The following is a 792-nucleotide window of genomic DNA, read 5'->3' as shown; positions in this document are numbered from 1 at the left end:
CGCTCTTGGCCATCTTCTTGTCCAGATCTGCCACAATTGCATCCCTGTGGGCAGGGAGAGAGGGAACCTGGGGCTGGCTGGATGAGGGACAACGATGGGAGAGGCTGAGGCTGCCCCTGGCAGGGTCCAAGGCCTGGCTGGATGAGACTTGGAGCTGGTGGGAGGTTTGGATAATCCTTAAACCCCCTCCAAGTCACAGAGTCCCACAGCTCTGGGATTCTGTGGAATTCTGCCTTTTCCACACTCACTGCACCACCACAAACCCCACAACTCTGCAGATTGTCCCCCGTGGGGAGAGGGGAGGAGCAGCCCTCACCTCTGGCTCTCGCTGGACAGGAACTCTGCGAACATCCTCACTGCCTGCAGCTCCGCGCTGGCGCTGGCCTTGATCTCGTCCAGGACCACCCCGTATTTCCTCTAGGAAAGGCAGGAAAGGCAGGCTGGAGTTGGAGCAGAACTCAGGGGGATCAGGACACAGGGAAGGGCTTCCCAGAGGGCGGGGATGGATGGGATACTGGGAGGGAATTCCCAGAGCAGCCGTGGCTGCCCCTGGATGTGCCCAAGGCCGGGCTGGACGGGGCTTGGCGACAGTGGAAGGTTGGTTTGAAGGTCCTCCCAGCCCAAACAGTTCCACAGTTCCTATGAAACCCCAGTCAGCCTCACCTGGGCGATGTAGGCTCGGAACAGGAACACGTCCCTCTCCACCTCCTTCTCCAGGCTGGACGGCTGAAGGGAGGGAGGAAACAAGAACCTCTGAGGGCTTCAGACATCCACAACAAACCAGCCCCACAC

General features: G+C 60.0%; 2 protein-coding genes across 2 annotated transcripts in view; one reads left to right on the top strand and one right to left on the bottom strand.

The window, feature by feature from the left end:
• The window catches only part of COPE (coatomer protein complex subunit epsilon), a gene marked incomplete at its 5' end in the record, with an annotated part of 4,393 nt that extends 3,634 nt beyond the window's left edge, over positions 1-759 (bottom strand). The window contains 4 exon segments of the mRNA XM_017727497.1: position 1; positions 4-44; positions 317-417; positions 664-759. The exon segment at position 1 is cut by the window's left edge and continues 108 nt beyond it. Of these exon segments, the coding sequence (XP_017582986.1) occupies position 1; positions 4-44; positions 317-417; positions 664-759 (239 nt within the window).
• DDX49 (DEAD-box helicase 49) overlaps positions 1-792 on the top strand; it is a gene marked incomplete at its 5' end in the record, with an annotated part of 23,119 nt that overhangs the window by 15,681 nt on the left and 6,646 nt on the right. The window lies entirely within an intron of this gene.

The sequence above is a fragment of the Corvus brachyrhynchos genome, unplaced genomic scaffold (genome assembly GCF_000691975.1).
Source record: "Corvus brachyrhynchos isolate BGI_N302 unplaced genomic scaffold, ASM69197v1 scaffold212, whole genome shotgun sequence".
Classification (NCBI taxonomy): Eukaryota; Metazoa; Chordata; class Aves; order Passeriformes; family Corvidae; genus Corvus; species Corvus brachyrhynchos.
The sequence above is the reverse complement of the archived record's forward strand: the minus strand, read 5'-3'. Positions and strand labels throughout refer to the sequence as shown.